The 22,820-nt window shown below is 39.1% G+C and overlaps 1 protein-coding gene across 3 annotated transcripts in view; it reads right to left on the bottom strand.

The window, feature by feature from the left end:
* Nucleotides 1-22,820, bottom strand: part of OCA2 (OCA2 melanosomal transmembrane protein) — a 243,910-nt gene that overhangs the window by 59,213 nt on the left and 161,877 nt on the right. For all 3 annotated transcript variants that reach the window (XM_070750932.1, XM_070750931.1, XM_070750930.1), the window contains exons 19-21: nt 16,426-16,553; nt 1,746-1,805; nt 310-414 (exon numbers count right to left, since the gene is read on the bottom strand). In XM_070750932.1, coding sequence (XP_070607033.1) covers nt 310-414; nt 1,746-1,805; nt 16,426-16,553 — 293 coding nt within the window. The remainder of the gene's footprint in view (nt 1-309; nt 415-1,745; nt 1,806-16,425; nt 16,554-22,820) is intronic.

Genomic DNA, 22,820 nt, shown 5'->3' with positions numbered 1-22,820 from the left:
CAGAGTGATGGGTTTATTAGCATGGATTTGCTAAATAGAAATCTTGTCAGACTAATCTCATTTTATTTTTTTTAACTATTAGATTTTTTTTAAATGAAGTATGGGAATTGCTATGGTAACTTTCACATCTCAGAGCATTAATGTAAGAGTCCCCTTGGCAATAAAGTAATGGGAACGGTGGAAATTATTTTAATAAATTAACATCTGAATGTACCAAAGGAAAATGTATAGTGACCTAAACATCTAGTGACATGCAGTTACTCTACACACTGTATCCCTAATAGAAGGATGCAAAGACATAAGACTTACCATTGTAGCAGTGAATGGAATATTGTCAATTAGAGATGATGCCAATGCAGAGACCCACAGAATTAAAATAATAGCAACTGTCAAGCGTTGCTCTTCAGGGACCACCTGGCAGACAGGCAGGAGAGAAAGGAAGGATTAAATAGACGGCCTTTTTCATGAAAGCAATTATTTTGCAAATAAGATTGTCATTGATTTATCCTGCTATAACTCATGTTAAAATTCTGCAGATTTGTATATAACTCAATGTTAGGTAGGTCAACTTTATTACGTCTTTGAGCAGGGAAGCAGAAGTCATTTTTTTAAATGTTTGTTTTAAAAACTTAAATTCAAATAAATATAGCACAATTATCTGTTTCATAGAAATAAGAAAAAGACACAGAAATATAAAATTGCATAGAAATTATATTATGCGTTCCAGCTATATGCCAAATAGTTTTGGGGGGCAAAAAATTAGTCCCAAATTTCCAGGAGCCTTTTTCCACTTATAGCAATAGCACTTACACTTATATACCACTTCACAATGCATTACAGCCCTTTCTAAGGGGTTTAAAAAGTCAGCATATTGACCCCAGCAATTTGGTGCTCATTTTATCCATCTTGGAAGGATGGAAATTTTGAGCGTGATGAGATTTGAATTGCCAAATTTCAGGCAGCCGGCAAGCAGCAGAGGTAGCCTACAGTACTATGCTCTAACACTGCGCCAACGTGGCTCAAAAGATATAATATATAATTAATATATATTAATAAAGATATAATTAATCAGCCAACCTAATGGCTAGTTATATAATGTATATATATATATATACTTAAACACTTTATTTTTTTAAAAAAATGCTCTGAGATTACAAATAAGCTGCATAGCTGTTCTTGGAATATCAAAATCAGAAGGGGGGAAGAGCCTGTGGCTGAGGGCTTAATTTATAATTGTGGCTATCTGACTTCTCTCTCAAAAAATAAAAATCAGCCACTCTTCAAGGGAATCATTATGATTGGTAAAGAAGGAAAATTACCATATTTTTTTCTTATAAATTGCTGTTTACAGCTGTTGTGTACAGTTACAGCTACTTTGTGAATTATTTTTCATAAGTTTTTAAACACTCGTGATTGTTTTCTGCATGAAATATATTCACAGGTCCAATTATTGGAAGAGGCTCTTACAACCAAGGGTTTGATTCTCTTTCCTGATGGTAACAGTAGTTTGAGAATATTAATATCCAGATCCAGTATTGGAGCTTTTATTTTAAAAAAATATCCTGATTCTCAAGTTCCATCTTCTAACAATTCATCTAAGAGAAAAACCCCAGGACTTCACCGCATGGCTTGCCTTTGAATCTAGGACTGTATCTCTGACAGCAGAACATAATTAATTTAATACCATAAATATAAAAATATAACTTATTCTTTCTCAATTAAAAAAAAAGGACTGTAAACTATACCTTTATCAGCAAAGCTGTTTGTTCTCCTATGTATTCTATTAAATGAAGATGAGCCAAAGCCTATTTTTTTGTTTTAAAAAAGGAAAGAACGAAATGAAGTAAATTATTAGGCTAAATTGCCCACTTCCAAGAAATTATTAATCAAACAAGTTTTTAAAAACATTGGTTACACATCTAACAAAAGTTAGTAAACTGGAACCTGGGTTTAGCAATGGGCAATTGTTATTTTTAAATTTAAAAAGGTTCAATAAAAATTATTCTTTAAAAAAACCAGATTTATTTTTCCCTCAAGAAACACTGATATAATTTTTCAGTTAATATGGATTCTCAAGCAGATGTTTAATGCTCAAAACAGTTTACAGGAGTTTAAGAATTATTATATTCTAGCCATGTTAAGAAACTGAGGGCAATAGCAAATAATATTTTTTATACCAAAGGCTCTAGTTCTATTGCCTTGGACAAAAGTCTAGAAAACAGATTTCATGGAATGTAGACAGTCCTTGTTGAGACCAACATTATATAATATGTAGTGTAGGTACTGAATTAAAATTGTAAAAATAAATTAGAAAAGGATCTAACTGACTGAAATTCTGCAGAGCCTGAGAATGTTCTAAGAGGAATTTTCCAGGAAGGTAGATGAATTATGATCTTCATACATTATAAGTGGCTGATATATAATTAATATGAGGGATGTTGTTGACTATGATCCTGTATATTTGGAGATGAATAAAGTACAAAGTCTTCTCATAAACTTCATCTAAGTGCAAACATTTCATAAGTTTCAGCACTGGAACTGTTTCATAGAAGCCTCTATAAATTCTTTCAGACATCCCCACTCAAAATTCTACCAACAGGTGAATCTGAAGAGACATGCTATAAGTAATGTTGACCATTAATTTAGCTGGTTTCAAAAACAGGTTGGATTAATTCATAAAAGGCATGAGAATCAATGGCTATTAGCTTTGTTGACAATATGGCTGCCTTTGAAAGTCATTTGCTAGGATATTAATTCCTTAAATTGGTCAACCACTGTGAGAACAGATTGGGAGACTCTGTTTACAACATTATTGTCCTGGGATACGGAAGTCACACAGTCAAATCAGAGTCAAAAAATGTTCATGACACTCAGTCCTGGCTTGAAACTATATATAAATATATTTTACAAAGAAATCAATGAGTCATATATTCAATCAAGTGAACATAATTTAATAGTATCTGAATAATGCAGAATGAAAAGATTCTTGCTGTCACTCTCCTTTCATCCTATGAGACAAGTCTATCCTAGAATTTTCAATTAAAATGTTTATTTACAGTAAAATTAAACCCTTAATAATCTCTGAACTTAATTGTTTGCTAGCAAATGTTTCATTACCCAACTAGGTAGCATCATCACTCCTCAGTTCAATCCTGGGCTATATATATTCTTTTCTATTGAAACAGTAAGTGCCAAAACAGCTGGACTGAGGGCTAAATAAATGAGAAATGAGACCATTTAATGGCTTAATCCAGGAAGTAATAAAGTCCAGAACACATTTTAGTATTTATTACTACCTTCCCAATTTATATTGTTCCCGATACAAGCTATTCATTCACAATATGTAACCCAGCTACAAAAAATTATACAGATTAGTAGATTTGAATTATATTAGAACATGCTTATTGAAGTAGACCCAGAGACAGGGTTTTGAGCAATCGGTACTTTTATTCAGCTCAGAGAACAAGTGACAGCTCAGCAAGGTAAAGTGACAATTCAGCGAGTACCGACTGGCTCTGCCGGGAGAAAACCGCTTCTTTTATACTTTTGCGGTTCCCGCCAAAGCTAGAGCCGGCCGCGTCTGAGCCAATCAGGAGCGACTTCCTGCTTGGGCTCAGACAGCGCTGGAAAAGAGGAACAAACTATTTACAGCGTTACAAGGTAGCCATTCCAGGATACAACACCCCTCCCCTCATAGTTGGACTCATCCATCAAGAAAGCCATGTGACGAAGTCGTCCAATCGGTGAGGCCTCCGAGGCTCTCGCGCTGACCTGCGCAGTCCAATTTCTCCTTCGCCACTGACTGTGGAGGATGGCTCGCCGCTGCTCTCCCGGTGCGGCGGACTTGGCCTGGCGGGCCCAACGAAGGCTTCGGAGGACGAGGATGGCTCGGCGTCGCTGGATGGTTCCCCCTGGCCCGATAAGTCTCTTTGCGTGTTTATTAGTTCGGGCAATGTACTAAAGTCTGTTGAGGGGGGAGAGTCCAAGTCAGCGGTTTGTTGCAATTGATTTTCAGTTCGTTTCCGAATGTGGTCTATGTGTCGTTTCCACAAACGACCATCCTCCAGTTTAACAACATAAGTCTTGGGTGCGTTTTGCTTAACAATAATTCCCTTCATCCAGTTTACATTTCCATCAAAACATTTTACATATACATTTTGTCCCAAATACATTTCTCTTTCTGGTTTCATACACATTTGGTTATTATTAACACAGAACCTTGGATTTAACCTGTCTAATGGTGACCTCAACTTTCTTCCCATCAATAACTCTGCAGGGCTTACATGTGTGTGCGAGTTAGGGGTAATGTGCTGGGTTAATAAGAATTGGTCCAAGTTCTGTTGCACATCCCCAGGGCCTGACCTGTGCAATGCCTCCTTTGCCACCCTTACGTAACGTTCTGCCAACCCGTTAGCCCAGGGCGAGTAAGGCGAGATGAGGGCATGCCTGACCCCTAGGCCATCTAGGAATAATTCGAATTGCCTGGCTGTTAGCTGTGGCCCATTGTCAGACACTAAGAGATCAGGGCAACCATGGGATGCAAACAGTCTGCTCAATACCTTGATAGTGGCACTTGTGGTTATGTTGTTCATTGCTATTATTTCCAACCATTTGGAGAAGGCATCAACCACTATTAGAAAGTACTGAGACCCCACTGGGCCAGCAAAATCAATGTGGATCCTAGACCAAGGACCAGCAGGCTGTTCCCACTCAGCCGGAGTTGTTTTGGGGGGACTGGGCCTTGACTCTTGGCACGGATCACACTTTGAAACCCAACTTTCAATATCAGCATCTAGCCCTGGCCACCATAAATGCCCCCTTGCTAGGCTCTTCATCCTGACAATCCCAGGATGGCCCACGTGTAACATTCTGAGTACCTTTTCCCTTAGGCGTTTGGGGATGATCACTCTATCCCCCCACAGCAAACAACCTTTTACATATGATAATTCAAGCCTTTTGTTTTTAAAATCACACAATTCAGGTTTAACAATATCATTTTGCCATCCCTTTAGAACACAGTTCACCACTTGTTTAAGGATTTGGTCTTGCTGCGTGTGTGCAGCTACCTCTTTTGCTGTGGTTAGTGGGTTTTCCTCGAGTTCTATCATTAGCACATCTGTGGCAGGAACAGGGTCTTCTACTAAGTCTGCTATGGGGCATCTGCTGAGGCCGTCTGCATGATTGATTTCCTTCCCCCCCTTGTGGGTGAGCTCATACTGATACCCTGAGAGGAAAAGGGCCCATCTGATTAGTCTTGGAGACATAAAAGGTGGAGTGGGCTTGTTGGGGGCTAGCAGGCCTAGTAGGGGTTTGTGGTCAGTGACTAGCTCAAAGCTTCTTCCAAAAATGTAATTGTGAAACTTCTTTACCCCTGCCACTAATGCTAGAGCCTCCTTGTCTAACTGGCTATAATTCCTCTCCGTGCTGGTCATGGTTCTTGAAAAAAATGCTATTGGGGCCTCTGTCTTATTGGGTAGAACGTGAGCTAAAACTCCTCCTATGCCGTACGGCGAAGCGTCGCACGTGAGCCTAATGGGTAGTGAAGCACTATATTGGACTACTACACTTTTAGAAGTTAATAAATTTTTTATTTGACAAAAAGCTTCACGTTCAGTTTTCCCCCATGACCAGCGGGCTTCCTTCTGGAGTAAACGATGGAGAGGCTCTGCTACTGTTGCTTTCTGCTTTAAAAAAACGGAATAAAAATTAAGGAGGCCCAAAAATGCCTGCAACTCATTCTTATCTCGTGGCTCTGGGGCTTCTCTAATTGCTCTCAGCTTCTCTGTTGTGGGGTGGATACCTTCTTTATCTATCTTATACCCAAGGAATTCAATACTGTCAGTTCCCCAGACACATTTATCAGGCTTGATTCGTAACCCTTTGTCCTGTAGCCTCTTAAGTACTTCCCTTATTCTTTTGTTCACTTGTTCCTGGTTTTCCCCTGCAATTAAGATGTCATCAAAATATGGAATTGCCCCATTTACCCCTGACAATAGGCGTTCCATGATGCTCTGGAATATTCCTGGGGCTATGCTTACCCCGAACTGTAACCTCGTGCATTTGAAAGCCCCCCTGTGCGTTACAATCGTTTGAGCGTTTGCTGTTTGTTCATCGACCGGAAGTTGCTGGTAAGCCTGCGCCAGGTCGATCTTTGCGAACCTTTTCCCCTCCCCCAGGGAGTGTAAGAGTTGTTGCACAACCGGAATGGGGTAGGGGTGGTGTTGGAGTGCCTTATTCAGGGTTGATTTGTAATCAGCGCAAACTCTTAAGGAGCCATCTGGCTTCAGGGGTGTCACTATGGGAGTTTCCCATGGCCCCTGTTCCACAGGGACCAAGATACCTTGACTAATGAGTTTGTCCAGCTGTATGTCTAGCTTGGGGAGAAGCGGAAGGGGGACCCTGCGAGGTTTCAGTCTAACCGGTGGGACCTTGGGGTCAATAGAGAAAGATATAGGGGGTCCCTTATACAATCCCAAGGTGGGGCTGAACACTTCAGGGAACTCTTTCACAAAGTTAGGCATAATATCACAGTTTACATTACACACACCCGAAATTTCGATCCCCAACGGTTCCATCCACGCTAGACCTAGCAGGGAGTGTTTGGCCCCCGTCACAATAAGCATGGGAAGGGTACATTTAACATTCTTAAATGCAATAGGTACATTTGCTGTTCCCAGGACCGAGATTACCCCCCCTTGGAAGTCTCTGATCACCAACGAGGTTTGAATTAGGTCAGCCTTAGACACATTAGGCATATATAGCTTAAATTTTTCCCAGGGCATGATGGTATATCTCGAGCCCGTATCCAGCTCCATTGAGCAAGGCTGGTTATTTAGTAACAATGAGATAACAATTTTAGCCCCCTTTTTGGTTGCCGTGTTATTCACGGAAAATTGAGAGTTACCTCTATTGTAGTCTCGGTTAGCGGTGGAGTAGTTCCTTTGATCCGAGTTGCGGAACGGTCTCCTTTCTCGCGATTGGGGGTGGTGGTTTTGAGGTCGCTGGTATTGTTGTGTGGCAAAAGTTTCTTCTGGTGCCGTTGCCCTGCATGCGATGGCGATGTGGCCTCTCCGGTTGCAACGGTGGCAAGTAGCGTCTCGGAAAGGGCATCGATGGCGCTGGTGATTTCCCCGGCAGCCCGCGCAGGGGGCTGGGTGAGTAGCTCTAGGGTGTCTCGGCTGGTCTTGCAGGAGGAGGCAGTTGTCCCCGTTGCTAGTTGGCTGGCTGCGGTCGTCTGTTCCCATGGCGCTGGGAGACTCGGCGTCGATTTTGGCAATGATTTCTCGCCTTCCGTGCTCTTTTAATTCTCTTGCCGCTGCGTCGGCTGCTTCCGCGGTTTGCGCTAATCTAATCACGGTTTGTAGAGTCGGCTCTTCTTCGGTGAGGAGTTTATTTCTCACTGTGTTGCTCCTCATGCCGAAAACCAAGGCGTCGGTGAGGCGAGCTTCCGGGTCTTGAAACTTGCATTGAGCAAGTACCGTTCGAAGCCGCGTTGTAAATTGGCTGATCGACTCGGTTTCTCTCTGAGCCATCATGTGAAATTGATGCCGGTAAACCATGGCTGGTCTGGTTGGTTTGAAATGGCTCGCTAGTTTCTGTTGAAGGACGTCCCACGCTGTGGTTCTTGCTTGTTCTGGTTCGGTGAGAGTTTGGGCAAGTCTACGGATCTCTGCGCCGCAGTAGTTGAGAAAAATAGCCCGTCTGTGATCGGCTCCGGCGTCCTGCATTCCCGCCGCCTCGAGGAATATCTCGAAGGTGGCCATGTACTCGTCCCATGTCATTTTCTCGGGATCGAAGAGTTCCGGAGCCTGGCCGATCTGGATTTTGTCCATGTTGCACGCAAAGTTTCTTCCGTTCGTTCGTCGCCAGTGAAGTAGACCCAGAGACAGGGTTTTGAGCAATCGGTACTTTTATTCAGCTCAGAGAACAAGTGACAGCTCAGCAAGGTAAAGTGACAATTCAGCGAGTACCGACTGGCTCTGCCGGGAGAAAACCGCTTCTTTTATACTTTTGCGGTTCCCGCCAAAGCTAGAGCCGGCCGCGTCTGAGCCAATCAGGAGCGACTTCCTGCTTGGGCTCAGACAGCGCTGGAAAAGAGGAACAAACTATTTACAGCGTTACAAGGTAGCCATTCCAGGATACAACACTTATTGTCTCCCCTTTTCTAAGGGGTCTGTAAGGGGGGTGCATAAGTACACCACTGTTCCTGTCCTACAGACCTATTGTTCTCTTTTATCATTACTTTCTATGTTATGTTTATATAAACTACTATCCTATACTTGATTGATAAATTTGTCGGATCACCCTGGTATATTGAAGGAACAGTTCCTTTTTGCCTCTAGGACCAAGCCAGGGCCATTTCAAGGCAGTTAATTTATTTATTATTATTATTTATTTATTTATTTATTTATTTATTTATTATATATATGTGTGTGTGTGTGTGTTTTCGTAGATTGTCACGGGTTCAGGTATGACAGTCTTGGCATATTCGGGTTTCTTACCATATAGGATTTAGAGATTTCTGGCGACGTTTCAACAAGGTCCCACTCGTCATCTTCAGGCTGGTGCTTCTGCCCTTGTTCTAGGGCGAACACAGAGAGACCTGAGCTGCCTTCCCTCTATAAATACTGGTGGGTGGGTGTGGTTTGATGGCTCAGCAGCTGCATGCTGTGTTGAAACTTCCTGGTGAGTCAGTGGGGTAACACCTGGGGTCGTTGATGTAACTGAGGTATGCTGATTAGTTGATATATTTATAGAGGGAAGGCAGCTCAGGTCTCGCTGTGTTCGTCCGAGAACAAGGACAGAAGCACCAGCCTGAAGATGACGAGTGGGACCTCGTCGAAACGTAGGCAGAAATTTCTGAATCCTATACCCGAATATGCCAAGACCGTCACACCTGTACCCGTGAAAATCATATATATATATATATATATATATATATATATATATATATATATATATGTGTGTGTGTGTGTGTGTGTGTGTGTGTGTGTGTGTGTGTGTGAATGATGAGGCAGCAGCCATCTCGATCACCGGAACATAGAAACTTTAATAAAACCACTTAGCTTTCGTTAGCGTGCTGCTAACTTCGTCAGAGTATTAAAATGCCGTGGGAGACAAACATCTTTATAAAGCATTACTCAGTCTGCTCATTGCCCGCGTCACGGGGCCACACCCTTCCCTCCCCCCTGCGGTAAGCCTAATTGTGGGCTTAATCCTGCTGGCTGAAGGGAGATCTACCGCTTTTACTCGTGTCTGTTGCCTTTTTCCCTCCCCAAGGGAGGGGGTGGAGTTGTGAGGCAATGCTTCGGAGGTGTTTGGTATTCCTTTCTTCCCCCCATTGTCGTTGTTACTTTTTATAGTGGTACATGTCTGCTCTTGCAATTTTTTTTACCCATGTCCTCGTCCTAGGTCTACACTGTTCTAATCCCCCCTTGTCCTCTATGTTAGACTTAAATTGTGCCCCTCCACCTCTACCTCCGTATTGCTCCAGTATGTTCCCTTGTTTCTCGTGGGGGGTTATCCCACCCTCATTTGGCTGGTTTCTATGTCTGGCCTGGGGAATTCTGCTGGGGGCTGTGTCCAATCTTAATGACCCATCTCCTTTAAGTCGTTGTTGGTGCCTTAAAGCCTGGTATGCCGATGGCATATCGATGTGTCTATTTAAAGAATTTTCATTCGAGAACCAGGCTTCTTTTAGGAGGCGACCTCCCTTGGTTTCATCCCGTGCCAGAATCTCAGTTCCCTGGAAATCGAAGCACCAGGGAAGGGTTACATATTTTTGTGTCGAATCACCCTGGTGTATATATATTTGTTTTCGTAGATTTTCACGGGTATATGTATGTAGATTGTTCTGAGTTCGGGTTTTGCCCCGTGTAATATTTTGCATGTCTATGTGACGTTTCGGTGAAATCACACTCACCATCATCAGGCTGAAGTTGTAAGCTTCGTGCTGCTGTAAATATAGTTTGTTTGCAACTGCCATTTGTTCCTTATAAATAGTGGTGGGGGTGGAGATTTGGTTTGAATGTAGCAAATAGATTGGGTGGCTATGTTTTAATGATTTGATTGGTTGGTGGAATCACATTTAGTTGAAGGATTGACAAGGTGATGATTATGATATGTTTTTTTGTTTAGGGCTGGTTTCGAAATTACTGGTATATTCAGTATGAATAAATGTGATGACATGTCCCGCCTACCAGAAATTTGGAAACCAGCCGAACTCAGAACAATCTACATATATATATAGAATATTTATATTCTAATTCTAATTCTGAAACTATCTTAAACACTTTTGTTTAATCTAATCTATTTCTTGAAGTATTGTGAAAAATTAAACTATAATTTATTTATAATGCCTTGGCCTGATTCAAGAGAAGCCATATTCTCTCCAGTTTTTTGAAAAAAATTAAAACAAACATGCAAGTCTTTAAACAGTGTTTCATGGCAACAAAATATACCATAGAATTAAAAGTTATTTCTTCAAGTGGTCTGCATTTTGTAAGTCACTTACCAAACATTCCTTTGCAAATGTCCATGATTTTTGAAAGAATTTTTCTTACTTGCTTTATGCCAATTTATTTCAGGAGCATACCCATCTTAAGTAATCCCATAGACAAAATTTAGCAAGCCTGCAAAGCCTTTGATAATTTCTCTTAAGGTAGAAATTAATGATCTGTATCTAAAATCTGCTTACTTATTTTAAGTTAGCATTTGATGTGTCTGTTTCCAACTGCAGACAATAACTTTTCTCCACAGTCTTTTCTCTTTCTCCATTTTCTTCATGAAAATAATATTGATGACCTTTTTTCTGCCCACAAGCAAATGTAGAATATTTTTTGACATAGCAGGCACTCTGACTTAATTCTTCAAAGATGGGCTTTCTTCATTTTACATATGATTCTATCATAACTATGCAAATCTACATTGCAAGGTGACCTATAGAGATCTTTCCAGTTTCTCTAAGCTGCTCAGTCTTTTATATTCTTCAGAACTTTCGACTCTTGTACATAGCCAGTTTTTTAGAACCTTATGAAACGTCAGAGCTATTCTGAGCTTCAAAGGAAAACTGATCCAGAAGGTAGGGGCTACAGCCTGCAGCCAAGAAGGTCCCCTACAGCTAACTTTCTTGGTCCCCTACAGCTAACTTTCCTTGGTTGAGCTGCCCCATAGCATTCCCCATTTTATTGCAACAAACAGGTGAAAAACTATGCCACCTAGATGTGCATTGGCAAATATAAAGCCCACAATAAGTTTCTTAGAATGTTTAGTCCCAATTCAACTATCTTTTGGGCTCTCGGGCTCAGATATGAACTTCCATCCCATCGCCTCACCTCACTTCATGTCGGCAGCACCATGAGCAATGAGATGGAATGACAGGTGGTCAGCTATGTAGACACTTAAGTAGGTCTTATTTTGGGGGTAGGGCTTATATTGGGCACATAAGCATAGGGGTTATTTTGGGGATAGGTCTTATTTTCCGGAAAACATGGCATATAGAAACCCAATGACAAGCCTGGAGGTCGTCCACACTCCAAGAATGAGGAAACCAATGCAGCAGGTTGGTGATTATTATGTATTACCAGAAGATTTAGGCTCCACATGGAATAGGAGATAGGTACCTTAATAGACAGTTCACTTATTGGCTTCTAATGCCATTGACTGTGTCTTAATCTCATGCAAAATTTTTAGTCTGGTAGCTATCTTCAAAGTTAATATAGGCATATAGCAATCACTTGCAGGTATCACTTTATCTGGATTTTAGTTTGCAATGGTAAAGTACTGTAGGCAAAGAACTATGCATTCATCCAGATGTAAAAATGAAAAGCATTTAAATAATATGTGTATACTGTACTGCTATACACAAGAATCATTTAAAAATAACCTCAGCTTTTACTGTAGTAGTTCCAATCTTTTAAAGTTTATTTCTATGTTTCCCTGTGATGGGAAGAGATGAACACTCAGCAAGGCATGGCAGTAAAAACAACAGTTGGAGCTATGATAAGTTCTGCAGAAAAACAATTTGGCTAAAAGTCATTAGAGTAGCTCAGCTGGTTAGAGAAGTTGACTGTGGCATACTTAAAATTCCAGAAGAAATTTAAACTTGAACAAGCAATGCACCTGCAAGATTTACTCAACTATGATTGGGGGCTACATTCTGAGTTTGCATGCTGTTTTTCTACCTGAAAATAGAACACCTTATATGTACCTCTACCTGAATAGTTACATTTATTTTGATTAACTTAGTTGTATGTGCATATGGAGTTCGTCCTTGTATGTAGGATTTCCATCTTGGCACTGTGTAAAAATCATTACTTCACCTGCCTTGAGTCCTGGGAGAAGGGCGGCATATAAGTCCAATAAGTAAATAACTTACTGCATTCTAAAATTATTGCTAGTCATTCCGCTGTTACTTGTATTCAGAAGTTTGCCATTTCCCAGGATTTTTGATTGAACTGAGGATAAATGACACCTAGAATTGCACCTGTTTTACTATAAGCACACTTGAATTAAAAGAAACAATTTCAGCACTCCAGTTCTTCTAACCTTATAAGTTTACAGAGATCTGGAGTGTCTTTCAAATTAACATAGTAATTTCTTTCTTCACTCACTTTATAGAAGTGCCATTACTCTGAATGTTGTAATCCTATCAGTTCAGGAGTTTAATCCATTTAGCAGGAAAACAAGTTGGGAGAAGTACAATTTATCATATACAACATACATACACCATGAAAACTCACATTGTATTTGTCTGTTTCACTGCTTGTATCCTCAGGTTAGCCTAAACCTGTGCATTACACCACAGTAACTTTTAGAATAGAATTTTATTGGCCAAGTGTGATTGGACACACAAGGAATTTGTCTTGGTGCAGACTTTTGAAGTGAGATACATAAATTCTAGTAATTAATTTCATGCATTAAAAAATCTACACTGTAGTACTCCCTGCCAAAAAGCAAAGTCCTTGGGGAAGCTGTCAGAAAGTCAGAATTTGCTCTTATTCCCACTGCTTTTTTGGCCCATCCATAATCAATCCATTTAGTTAAGTAAAGATTGATTTATTATTGAAGATCATTTGCCACTACAATTTTTCTATTTATAGTATGTACTCTTCTTAGATTATCATAAGACTCTCCAGCAGTGGGGTAAGAAAATGTGGTCAGTTTAAAATTTAATGTTCATTCTGTTCACATTAGAACAGTATATGGCGGTGTCACATGACATATTGGGACTATTTTCCTCTTCACTAAACCAGGTGGGAGTGGGGCCAGCAACACAATTCCGGCCTGAAGGCCATGAGTCTGACAATCCTGCATTAGACTATACTAATTTTCTTTCAAAGAATGATAGAATAAGTCAAAGGGTTGTCTACTTACTATCTGTTCTGTCTGGGTTCCCCCAGACGTCAACACCAACTAAAAAGAGTAGCCAGACACGCTGGTAAAAAGCAAAGTCATTTTATATCTTTGAAAACAAACACAGATAACAAAAACTGTTCTTACAAACTGGAATGCTATGAAGCTTCACAGAAAATTCACGACGGCCAGACAATACAACAGGCTTCTTGCTGGCACACACACCACTGTAGATAATAAAACCCACGCCTCTCCCAAGTTTTCAGCCTTCGAGACCACAAGCCAGAATCAGAGACGCCAAGGATCGAAGCAAGGTCACAGGACTCCCAAAAGATAACTCTCCACAACACAGGAAGGGAGGGCCTGCCTTTTCAACCTTTCTGAGGAGAACCACACCCAAACCCAGCTGTTGCCTATTAGGGATGGAAATACCTGGCTAATTGTCCCCTTCTTTGTGCTGCCCTTCTCTGCCTCATATCTATGATGGCTTGTGCGTTCTCATCTAATGACTCCAGGCGACTCGCTGGGGAGAGCTCCCCCCTGGGGGTCTCAGGCTGTTCTCCCTCCTCCTCGTCCTGACATTCCTCTTCCCTGTCTGCCTGGTCCTCCTCCTCCTCCTGTTCCTCGTCCTCCCCCTCTGAGCATGGAGCCGGCAGAGTTCCAGCCGTTCCCTGAGGAGCCTCAGACTGAATCACAACACTATCTAAAGCAGTGGTTCTTAACCTTGGGGTCGGGACCCCTTTGGGACGACAATTTCACAGGGGTCATCTAAGACCACGGGAAAAGACAAATTTCCAATGGTGTTAGCAACTAAAGCTTCTATTCTGGCATCTCGGAACATATTTTTACAATCCAACCAATCAGGCATTTACAGGGGGGTGTCCCTCTGACCTCTTGCCAATCAGCTTAAAGATCTGTTAGAAGAATTGGCACTAAACTTATAGTTGGGGGTCACCACAAGATGAGAAACTATATTAAGGGGTTGCAACATTAGAAAGCTTGAGAACCACTGGTCTAAAGAGTTTACAAAGTGTGGTGGTGCTTATTCTTTACAATGATCAAAACATTGTGGCATGGCTTGTACTAATTTCATCCCATAGAAGAGTTTAGGGCACATGTGTATTTTTCCATATACAATGGCACTTCTACTTATGAACTTAATTCATTCCGTGACCAGGTTCTTAAGTAGAAAAGTTTGTAAGAAGAAGCAATATTTCTCATAGGAAATGTAAAAGCAAATAATGCATGCGATTGGGGAAACCACAGGGAGGGTGGAGGCTCTGTTTCCTCCCAGAAGATTGCTAGAGAGGCCCCATGGAGGCTTCTCCCTGCCATTTCCGGCCCTGTTTCCTCCCAGGAGATTCCCATGGAGGCTTCTCCCTGCCTTTTTCGGTTACAGTTTTGGAGGCTCGGGTTTGTAAGTGGAAAATGGTTCCTGAGAAGAAGCAAAAAATCTTAAACACCCGGTTCTTATCTAGAAAAGTTCATAAGTAGAGGCATTCTTAGGTAGAGGTACCACTGTAGTTACCTTACTCTATCCATCAGCAGAAGAATTTTCTAGGCTGGATGATATAACAACTGGATGAAAGTTTTCATTCTTTCTCTTTCTAAGATTCTTAAACCTAGCTAAATTCTCTATCTTATTTGCCTCTTTGTAAGCCTCACTGAATTTACTTTTGATTACACAGATAAAACACTGAAATGGGAAACACAGTACCCTGGAGAAATGCAGATGAAGATTTTCTTAATTCACTGAACTCAAAGTAAAAAAGCTTGTTATTTGGGACATAGCTGAAAGACAAATCTTTGCCCTGATCTTGGATTTAAGAGATCTTCCCTTGCATAAGATTACTTTCTGTAATATGGACAGTCAGTCTTTACTTCTGTCAAGGAGTAAATTTTCGTTTTTAATGTGGGCCATGTACTCATAGTCAAAAATGACAATAAAGATTATCGTAATCTTAAGGATCTCAATGCTATATATTAGGATTTCCTTCTTCAGTCCTGAGAGAAAATAGTAATAATTATCTGGAGAATAATTTCCTAAAGTTTCTTTTCCTTTTTTAAAATTCACATATTTTTTGAATGAAGTGATAGATCACTTTGTTTCAGACTAAGGGCTACATAATTTTGGGGTAGCATTCTGGGCGCTCAAAAACATAGCAGCCCAAAGGAAAAAGTGGTTGGGGTAACAGCAACAATGAAATTAATTTTATTACCTTAATTAAATATAATTAAGATATTTGTTTCCCATACATTTCATATATTCCCTCTTCAGTCACATTTGATGACACCTTTTGCAGGGGGCCCGCAGGCTGCATCAGAAATATACTGAGGCCGCATGAAAACTTACATATTTTTACTATTATAGAATCGCAAATCAAATCAAAACTAATCCGGAAAAATCAACATGAATAGTCTCCAATTTAATTGCATCCAGTACAGTGTCAAGGCACTCAATCCCTATATTCTGATTAAATCAAGTACATAAGCCACTCAATATAGTTAGCAAAAGTATAACTCTATTAAACTCAAAATATTTAAAAGACAAAATGAGAGAGAAAGCACGAACAACAGGCAAGCAATTACATCAATGGTTTCTCAAAAGACATCATACTATCATTGGAGATTCCCAAATGGAATGGCTCTTGGTTATGTCAACCTTAACCGTTTTATGTATGTAACAGAGGAAAAGTAGCACATATGGTGATCCTTTCTCTATGCTACACCATATAGGAAACATATAGGATGAGGATGATAGATTTCATCTCTCTGTATTTGCAAAGAAATAGTCCTTTACACTCTTTTATTCAGAGCATATTTATACCAAGAGTCCCTAACTCATACGTCTTGACCCAGAAATATTTAGTCCATATCTGAAAATTTCAGCTGCAGAATAAATATCAAAACAGAGAAGTTGTGCAGTATTGTTTTTACAAGACTAACTTCACATCATAATTGTAAATTAACCATTCTGCAGCATTGAAAACTAACTCAAGAAAGTAAAAATGAAATGTTTCTTTTTTGCTGTCACCAAGATTTTAAACACTCTTTAAAATGTCTTCATCTTACCTCCATTAAAACAAATAATGCTGCAAAGAAAAGGAGGGTTGCCCATTCCACTCTGTTCAAAATCATTTCAAAATCATGAATGTTGGCTAGCACAAGAAGCCATACAGCTCCCAACATCGCAATCCATCCTACATTTAAAAAAAGAAGAAAGTTAGCATGAATATGAGTCCATTTTAACCTGCAATGTGCAAATCTACAGTACACATACCCTTTGGGTACAGGGATATTAAAAATATATTTATACTGTAGAATAGCACAGAATCATGGTTAAACTTGCAACTTATTTTTCCCCAGGGTTAGCTTATGTGTCTTTAATATCTCACGTATAGATGGATCTTCTCTAATATCATTATTTCCATATTCTATTTTCTTTCATGCTCTATAAAGGAAAGTATCCAGAATTTTTTTTAAAAAAAAGAGCGATTATAAACTAATTGTAAACTTGCAATGTAATCCAATGCCTTGTTTCTTCCTGATGCGAATCCAACATTGAGAATTCAAAACAAGACCATACTAAAAAAAAATCAGTCTTGAATATGACTATTAATCTAGTATTCTAATTTTTAAAAAATGTCTTGACCCAAATATATTTAATCCATGCTGAAAATTCCAGCTGTGTAAAATAAATATCAGAACACAGACGTTATACAATAATATAGCTGCCTATTACGACAAGACTAATTATGCATGATAATTGTAAATTAATCATCCTGCGTGAGAAGAGCAATCTGTATTTCACTCCCATTTTTACCATATGAATTTAGAAAAAAAAATTAAATTTAATGCTGAAATTAAGTTTTTATAGATTACTTTCAAAGGAAGCAAGATATCATGTTTCCAAATGAATTCCATCCTGAGCTGAATAACAGAATAACTGAATATCTCTCCACAACTATTGTCAGGGTTTGTTTCTGTGGACCATACCCATTTCTGTGTTCTTCAGTTACCGTTTTTGTAGCTGCCATAGCATGTTAGGATAGGATTACACTATATCTGGACTTCTAACAATAAATGCCTTATACACTCCGATTCCACTAGCCAGGACAGGACTCACATAAGATAAGTCTGTACTTCTGGTGAAACTGTTTAAGGAAGTGACTGGCCATAAAACGGTTCAAGCAACTCTCCTCGGATAACAAGAATGTGTCAGCAGGAAAAGAACTGTGTGATCAAAGGATGCAATTTGCATTGCCTGGGGTAAACAGGACGAAGGCTGTGATAAAAGACCTTGCTTTGTGGTAAACAGGAGATAGCTGTGGTAACAACAAAAGGTCCCAGGAAATTGGCCATGAGAGACATTTGTTCAGTGGAAAACTAGTTACGTGCCATATGGAGATAGGAAGGACTTGGAAGTTGTGTCATATCTTAGAGTTACATTATTGGATGTTTGTATATCACTTGACATGTATGTGTAATCATTCCCATTTGCATATCCCCCCAATAAAAGGAGGTGCACAGCTCAATACTGTGTCATTTCACCCAGAGAGAGATGTGTCCAAGTCTTCTTTCTAGGATTCGCATTCGTGAGTGACCCCCCATGGCTGGGTTGCTCTAAGTCCCTCTGAAGACATCGCTCCCCTCAGGGACTTTGCACATTCTGAGTTAGAAAAAGAGGAATTCTATGAATATTATACTTTGGGAATGTGTATATACTGAATTTATTCATAGGACACATATTGTGTGTTATAAAAGTGATTTCTGTTTTTTATTCTTCTTGTGTTAAGGCATTGCAGTTTATTTATCCATTGGGAGAATATTAATGGAGTGTTTCTTTAAATATTATGTGAATGACTACTAAAAACTGAATTTCTCAAAGAAAATATTCAGACAGTATACTATAAAAGAAAAAAAATTCAGATGCAAAGAAACAAAAGAATATAAAACAGCTGCAGTCTTTCAAGATAACCTTTAAACCTCCTTAGTGTATTCATTCCTCTTTGAATGTAAAAACTCAACTAAAATTGAAATAAATATTTTTAAATGAAAATGTTCAATACATGCTCATAGTAATCTATTAAAATCAATGATACTTTTCATAAAGTCATAATGTACTTGGCATACAACAAATATAAATAAAAATAACATGGTTACTAGCAGGGACAATTTGGATATTTTCAAAGGGAATCCAGTGCAATGTGATAGTAATGTCCCAATGATTGGCATAAAAATTAAGAAATATGCACATAAGCCAAAGAAAAGTCCTAAAAAAGGCATTTTTTCCAGATGTAGGGGACTTCAACTTCATCATTCAATAATTACAAATAATATGCTGGCAGAAAGATTATTTATTCATTCATTCATTCGTTCGTTCGTTCGTTTGTTCGATTTTTATGCCACCCTTCTCCTGAGACTCAGGGCGGCTTACAACATGTTAGCAATAGCACTTTTTAACAGAGCCAGCATATTGTCCACACAATCCAGGTCCTCATTTTACCCACCTTATGTGCATTAAAGTACAACTCATTTGCAAAGTAGCATGTTGTGGAAGATTGTCCTAGAAGGAGATGCAGTCCATATATCATAGTAGCTGAAAAGTTACATGAATGAGTATTTTGAGGAAACTTCTAAAGGGGATAATCCAGAAACCTCTAAAGGGGATAATCCAGAAAAAGTTGGATTTATCTATAAATCCATCATGCCTCCTATAAATATATTTTTTTTGTCAATAACATCTTCTATACCTACTGACCCAAAGTCTTGGTCAGTATTTACTGGATTGAAAAAATGACATCACTGCCTTGGAAACATTATTTATCTTCACCACATCAGCTAAGGTAGACCTCAACTGCACAAGAATATCAAATTCTTCTTAGATAATACAGAGTTCCACACATAAATGCATGCACACCAGGCACACAAATCAGCCTAATGGATCTGTTTTATACATAGTTGAATTAAACTCTTTTTCACAGGAGAGAAACAATGATAATTGTAGTGATCATCAGTCCTTCATTTTTAAGTGTACCTGCAAAGACTATTGCTGCATTTTGAAGCAACAGAATCAGAGTCAGTGTCGGTAAAAGAAACATTTTCTAACATATAGTAGACAAAATCCAGGTAGATATTCCAGCCTTAAGTGAAGAATCCAAAGAATGTATAAGCAAAAAGATTTAGTTTTACTAGATAAGTGGTCAAAACAATGGAAACTGCAGTTTAATGTTTCCAAATGTAAAATAATACACTTGGGCCAAAGGAATCCTCAATCTGAGTATTGTATTGGCAGTTCTGTGTTAGCAAAAACTTCAGAAGAGAAGGATTTAGGGGTAGTGATTTCTGACAGTCTCAAAATGGGTGAACAGTGCAGTCAGGTGGTAGGGAAAGCAAATAGAATGTTTGGCTGCATAGCTAGAGCTATAACAAGCAGGAAGAGGGAGATTGTGATCCCACTGTATAAAGCACTGGTAAGAGCACATTTGGAATACTGTGTTCAGTGCTGGAGACCTCGCCTACAAAAATATATTGATAAAATTGAATGGGTCCAAAGACAGGCTACAAAAATGGTGGAAGGTCTTAAGCAGGAAAGACTTAATGAACGCAATCTGTATCGTTTGGAGGACAGAAGGAAAAGGGGAGACATGATCGAAACATTTAAATGTGTTAAAGGGTTAAATAAGATACAGGAGATAAGTGTTTTTAATAGGAAAGTGAACACAAGAACAAGGGGGCACCAATCTGAAGTTAGTTGGGGGAAAGATTAGAAGTAACGTGAGAAAATATTATTTTACTGAAAGAGTAGTAGATGCTTGGAACAAATTTCCAGCAGACGTGGTTGGTAAATCCACAGTAACTGAATTTAAACATGCCTGGGATAAACCTATATCCATCCTAAGATAAAATACAGGAAATAGTATAAGAGCAGACTAGATGGACCATGAGGTCTTTTTCTGCCGTCAGTCTTCTATGTTTCTATGTTTATGTTTGCTGAGTTTGGAGTGCTCCTTCTCATAGATGCCAGACTTCCAGAATCAATTATTCAGGATATTAAACAAGGATGCACTATTGATAAAATACTTAGTACTGAGAACCTTTATTTAAAGAGCTTTTTGTTAAAAAAAAAAAGCCATAAAATATCTGTTGGACTATATGTGTTGTTTCCATGGCATTGCTCTTTTAAATGTAAATGTCTTTTTTGGAATGAATTTGAAAATGATTTCAGTAATAGATCAAAAATAAAAAGAGTATGTAAGTCAACCTTCCCTGTTCAAAATATTGGGGAAGGGGGTTGAAATAAATCCTTCAAAGTTATGATAGTTGCATACATGAAATCTTCATCAGATATTCTGTAGAAGCTTGTACTGATTCTGCCTTTGATCCTTATTAAAAGGAGACAGGGCTTTTTGCCAAAGCGAAACATTGCTGTGGTTCATCAGTATCACAACATTATTCAGTACACATTATACAAAAAGTGATACACTTTCTTTAATATTTTGTGGGCTGTGGCTCTATATATCCATGCTTATTCTTGGATTTAACAATCAAGTGAGCTACCAGAAGTAGATATACAGTATAGGGTTTGACTATAAAATACAGGTAGTCCTCAAGTTATTACTATAATTGAGCCCAAAATTTCTGCTGTTAAGTGAAGCATTTTTAAGCAAGTTTTGCCTCACCTTTCTTGCCACTGTTGAGTGAATCACTGTTGTTGTTTAGCTAATACTACAGTTAAGTGCTATCTGTGCAGAATGATTTCCAGAGTTTAGGGTATGCACTTGGGTTGTTGAGTGGTATCTTTACCAGAATTTAAGGGACAAAAAGGGAAAGGCCAGCATGTAGTGGAGTTTAATATGTGGCTAAAAGAGTGGTGTAAAAGTGAAGGTTTGATTTTATTAGTCATGATGTCTGCAGCTGATCCAATGAAAAACTATACGAAAGAGATGGTTTGCCTTCATCAAAGAAGGGGACTAAGTTACTTGGCACTAAATTCACAGGTTTTCTGGATAAACTTTTAAACTGAACAGTGGGGACAGATAATTAAGTGATAAGGAACATTTCTGTCCCCAGCAATCTAAAATTAATAGGGTTATCAGTGCATACAACATATATGTGTGTGCAGATAAGATTATCAACCTTGCTGTCAAGCAAAACCAAGCACTTAATCATGAGTGTCATATCAAGTGCACTAGTCAAACAGGTGGCAAGAAAGTAGGGGCAATTAGGCATAGCAAAGGTTATGCAGACAGTAAACACAGGGTCAATCAAAATGGACTCAAATGTCTATACACCAATACCAATGCACAGAGTATGAGGAATAAACTAGAAATTTAAGTAAATGAGGGCAGATATGATATTGTTGCCATTACAGAAACTTGGTAGGATGATATCTAGAAATGACATATACAACTAGAGGGATTTAACTTATTTAAAAGAAATAGACCAAATAAAAGAGGAGGTGGAGTTGCACTATATGTATATAAGAAATAACTACATTTCTACAGAAATAAAGCACAACAATGATGAAAATTATAATGAATATTAAAGGGGGGGAATGACATTGCCATAGGTCTATACTATAGGTCTATACAATCAAACAGAGGAAATAGATGAACTTTTTGTTAGTCAGCTAACTAAGATATGTAGTAAGCACATCATAATAGTAATGGGGGATTTTAACTATCCTGACATTCACTGGGAGAAAAACCCTGCACCTAGTGGAAGATACAACAGGTTCTTAACAAATCTTGCAGACAACTTTGTTTCCCAAAAAATAGAGAGGGAAACAAGGGGATCATCCATATTGGACTTAATTCTCACTAACAGAGATGAAATGGTAAAAGGTGTTGAAGCTACAGGAACCTTGGGGTCAAGTGATGAAATATCGGAATCCAATATTAATTATTTATTTATTTATTTATTTATTCATTCATTCATTCATTCATTCATTCAATTTTTATGCCGCCCTTCTCCTTAGACTCAGGGCGGCTTACAACATGTTAGCAATAGCGCTTCTTAACAGAGCCAGCATATTGCCCCCACAACCTGGGTCCTCATTTTACCCACCTCGGAAGGATGGAAGGCTGAGTCAACCTTGAGCCGGTGATGTGATTTGAACCGTTGACTTACAGATCTACAGTCAGCTTCAGTGGCCTGCAGTACAGCACTCTACCTGCTGCGCCACCCAGGCTTATGCGGGCACAAGTAGTAGAACAAAGTCAAATTTGAGTCTTGGACTTTAAGAGAACCAATTTCAATAAGTTCAGAGAGCTTAGGATGGATTCCATGGATGAGAATCCTCAAGGAGAAAACAACTCAAGAAGCTTGGGAAATTTTGAAAAGTGGGATTACAAAAGCCCAATCTAGCACAATACCAATGAAGAAGAAAAATAATAGCTCTCCAAAGAAACCAGCATGGCTTCATAAAGAACTCTCTGACAAATTGAAAGACAAAAAGGACAAGT

The sequence above is a fragment of the Erythrolamprus reginae genome, chromosome 4 (assembly GCF_031021105.1).
Source record: "Erythrolamprus reginae isolate rEryReg1 chromosome 4, rEryReg1.hap1, whole genome shotgun sequence".
Taxonomy (NCBI): domain Eukaryota; kingdom Metazoa; phylum Chordata; class Lepidosauria; order Squamata; family Dipsadidae; genus Erythrolamprus; species Erythrolamprus reginae.
Note: the sequence above shows the minus strand (reverse complement) of the source record. Positions and strands in the feature narration are given on the sequence as shown.